At 37.8% G+C, this 3,619-nt stretch overlaps 1 protein-coding gene across 1 annotated transcript in view; it reads left to right on the forward strand.

Moving 5' to 3' along the window:
* The window catches only part of APOO (apolipoprotein O), a gene marked incomplete at its 5' end in the record, with an annotated part of 30,110 nt that extends 26,830 nt beyond the window's left edge, over positions 1 to 3,280 (forward strand). Inside the window, 2 exons of the mRNA XM_010134966.1 lie at positions 376 to 471; positions 2,957 to 3,280. Coding sequence (XP_010133268.1) covers positions 376 to 444 — 69 coding nt within the window. The remainder of the gene's footprint in view (positions 1 to 375; positions 472 to 2,956) is intronic.
* Between the last annotated feature and the right edge of the window lie 339 nt (positions 3,281 to 3,619).

The following is a 3,619-nucleotide window of genomic DNA, read 5'->3' on the forward strand; positions in this document are numbered from 1 at the left end:
TTTCAAAGGATATGTACTAAAAGAGACCTATTGTATAAATCCACACAGAATTCAGAGAATGCAAAATAGCAACTACTCTGTGGGAATTAATCCTCTGTTATTAGTGCAGGCAAAATGAGTCAATTAAAGCATTTCTGTTGAACTGCTGTTCTTTCAAATCCTTTTCATTGCTCCGCTAACTACAGAAAGACTAAAATCTAGAAATGGTTTAGCAGAAGATCATATTTGAGATTATTAGACTGAATTAGTCTCATCAACCACTTGAGTTTGCAAGAAGTTTTTGTTTCAGCTTTTGAAGAGGATTTCTGTCCTGGCAAAAACATTAATCGTGGATTGCCTCAGTTGAAATTTAGTGCGTATTTTTCCCTCCTCAAGGTTGATGCACATGGTGACAAGCACGTGGAAATCCATGCTGCTTCAAACGAAGAGCGAGCGCAGAAGTAAAAGGCCAGATGACTGGGCATCAAACAGGTAAAGGATAAAGACTGATAATAGTATGTTGCTAAAGCAGCAAAATGACCTGGGAAAGCTGAACATGTGCAGGATTGACTTGTAGTTATCTTCTTCATACTGATGAAGAAAGAGGGAAAGACAGGCTATAATTTTATTTGTCTTAACATTTGTCAAGAATATGCATGCTCCTTAACACTATTTAACTACTCTAAATTCTTCATCTTTAGAGCATAGCAAGTAAATAAATATATGTCTCCTTCAAGGGTTCTGAGTTAATTTAGCAAGGCCTTGTTAATATATTGTTGGTTGGGTGTTTTTTTTTTCTTTTTTCCCTTCTTCCCTTCCCATTTCTGCTTCCTGTACCAAAAAATATCTTTGCCTTTGTCACACCTGTGCAGGTGTAAAGGAGGGGATAGAAACCGCTTCCCTGCTGGTACATTTTCCCTAAAGCTTTGTCAGTGCTGTTACCTTACAGCTTGTAGCAGTCCAGGGTGTTCTTGACCTTTCATGTTGATGCACCCTCCCAATGAGACGTGCTTCATCGGTTGGGAATGAATGATGGAGGAAACGGAGGCAGCGTTTCCCAGTTCTCTGGGCCAGAAACTTGAGTTGCCAGTTCTTTGTTTCTTCTAACTGTCAACTGTGTAAATAGAGTCTGGATTTAGAAAAATGCAGGTTTTTTTTTTTACTTACATCATCACCAGTCAGAAGTGCTTGCAGATGTGATGGAATGCACACATCTGTTGAGCAACAGCATTCCACTGTTACAAGGTCAGCTTTAAAAGCAAAACTAGTTTCTGATGTTGTGTTTCCCCTAATGTATTTTTAATCGCTATAGCTAGTTCTCACCAGGACAAAAAGGTATGTTGAATGGCTGATTTACTGAAAGGAAGAAGAGTTTTGTTTGGAATAAAGATACCAAAGAGAACCAAGAGTAAGAAAAGCTCCAAAATTTGCTAAAATATTTTTTGCGGACTAGAACAGAGCTACTAAATGATAAAAAGACAGGGAAATTAAACTTTTGTTTATGTGTGTGGGACACTGTACAAATATCAAGGTTCATTACAAGCAGAAACAAGTAAATAACTTTTTCTTTTTAGCATTTCTTACGATGTGAATGTAATTTCTGGTAGGTCATTATTCAATTTTTGAAATGCTAGTGCTTTTTGCTTAAGGCAAAGGACGGGGGGGAGGTATGGGGTGAAGGAATGGAACAAGTGCTGTCAGGAAGACTTATACTAAAATCCACAGGATTTTAATCATAAATATAATCATAAGTAAGTTTTGAGGAAAACCTTACTAGCAGCTGGTGTCTCAGATATTCCATTGTCCTTTTTAAAAAGAGTGGAGGTAATCGCTCAAGTGCTTACCAGGTGCTGCTGGTTTTGAAATCTGCTGGTTTTGAAATCTACTGGCTTTACCACATATTATTTCTGGAGGAGATACATTGATGGAACTACTAGATTTTTGACCTAGAGCAACTAGATGATGAGATTTCCGTTCAGTATCAATTTTCAGCTGTTCTGTGGGGGTGGCAATGTGTTGTTACTTCTGCTTGAAATCAAATGCAGTTATTTAACTCCATACCCCAGTCCAGATGTGTTGGATTTGGGTGATCCCAAAGGTTGGAAGAAGCAGCTGTGATCTTTGAAAAGACGTATTTGTTTATTCTGAATGAGAACAGACCCAAAGGTCTCGCTGTATTTTCAACTGCTGGCAATATTTTTAGTTGAATCTGGTTGCTAAAATAAATGCAGTCTCATTTTTCCTCATAAAGATTTGCTGCAGCATGGGTCTCTGAATTGTGGAGGATCAACCAAGGATAAAATCACTTTGAGTTGGAGACAGTAGCATTTCTCCATTCCAAAAACCAGCAGCATTACATCTCCTTTATTATAGTATGTTTGTCACCAGTAATTATATGTAAACTACACCTCAGACCACATCCCATAGAAGCAGGCTTTAATTTTATCCAGCTGTTGTGCTGAACAGCTGTATAGAAGTGACACGGCTTTATGCTTCTCCAGGAAGACAGCATATCTCGTTTTCGCTTTGTTCAGGTGTTATATTTATATAATTCCATTTCTTTGAGTTAAATTACCCTAGCTTTACACCAGAGTAAATGAAATGAGGGGAAAAAAACCCCACATTTGATAGGAATTAAAAAGAATTATTTTTGAGAAAGTTCGTTTATTACACAAGAATTCAGATGGTGTTTTGTTGCTGTGAAGTGTTCTTTTTTTATATTTCCATACAGTTCAGCTATAGGAATAGAGTTTTCTAGAACAGACGTAACCATTAGTGCTCTAATGTCAGTAATATGAAGAGTTAAATATCTTTACTAGAAGTAAATTGGTGCTGAGAACGTTCCTCAGATTTTGATCAACTTGCTGCATCAAAGGAAAAAGGTTTTAATTGCACTTTAACAATGGAAAGAAAAGACCTTTGATACTGAATTCTGTTTTCTGCCTCCTTCCCTCTGTCCCCTTTTCTTCGGTTATAGGTGAATAAAAAATATAGATATGAGCAACAATTTCTGAGAAAAAGAGGAAAACCATCTGAATCCATTTTGATTTTGAATGTCTCTAATCTGCCTTCTGCCTCAGGAAAGACTCGCGGTGTGCTGCTTGGCCTTCTGGTATGCAATCTGTGAAAGGACACTAAGTATTTTGGATCAGCCTTGAGACCCTGTCCTCAATTCTGCAGTGGGACTCAAGTCTGCCTGTACTTGTCCCATTGCAGGATCAGTGTTGCAAGTAGCAAGTCTCAAATTTCCTCAGTCTCTTGTTATTATTTATATATAAAATAAAATCCCAGTTACACAGAATGGTCCTGTTTTTTTTTCCCCTCTGTCTTCTTTAAACTCATGTATGTGACGTTTGCACAATCTGTGAAAGGTTCTCGAGGTGCTGTTGACAACGCCCATATTTTTTGACGGTGAGGAAGAGTTTAAAGTAACATGGTGTTTTGGCTAACATTAGCTAATTCAATTACGAATGAGAACAATTACAATGACTCTTGTGTTTTGTCCAAGTCTCCCCCTCCTTTCTATACAAATCTTCTGCCTCATCAGTGCCAGCGGGAGGTATATAATGAAGCATCTGTGAGTTCCTGTCTAGTAGATGGATGGGAATGGAGCTGTTAATGTTTGCTCTTGTTTTTGCTT

Source organism: Buceros rhinoceros, unplaced genomic scaffold (genome assembly GCF_000710305.1).
Source record: "Buceros rhinoceros silvestris isolate BGI_N320 unplaced genomic scaffold, ASM71030v1 scaffold8754, whole genome shotgun sequence".
Classification (NCBI taxonomy): domain Eukaryota; kingdom Metazoa; phylum Chordata; class Aves; order Bucerotiformes; family Bucerotidae; genus Buceros; species Buceros rhinoceros.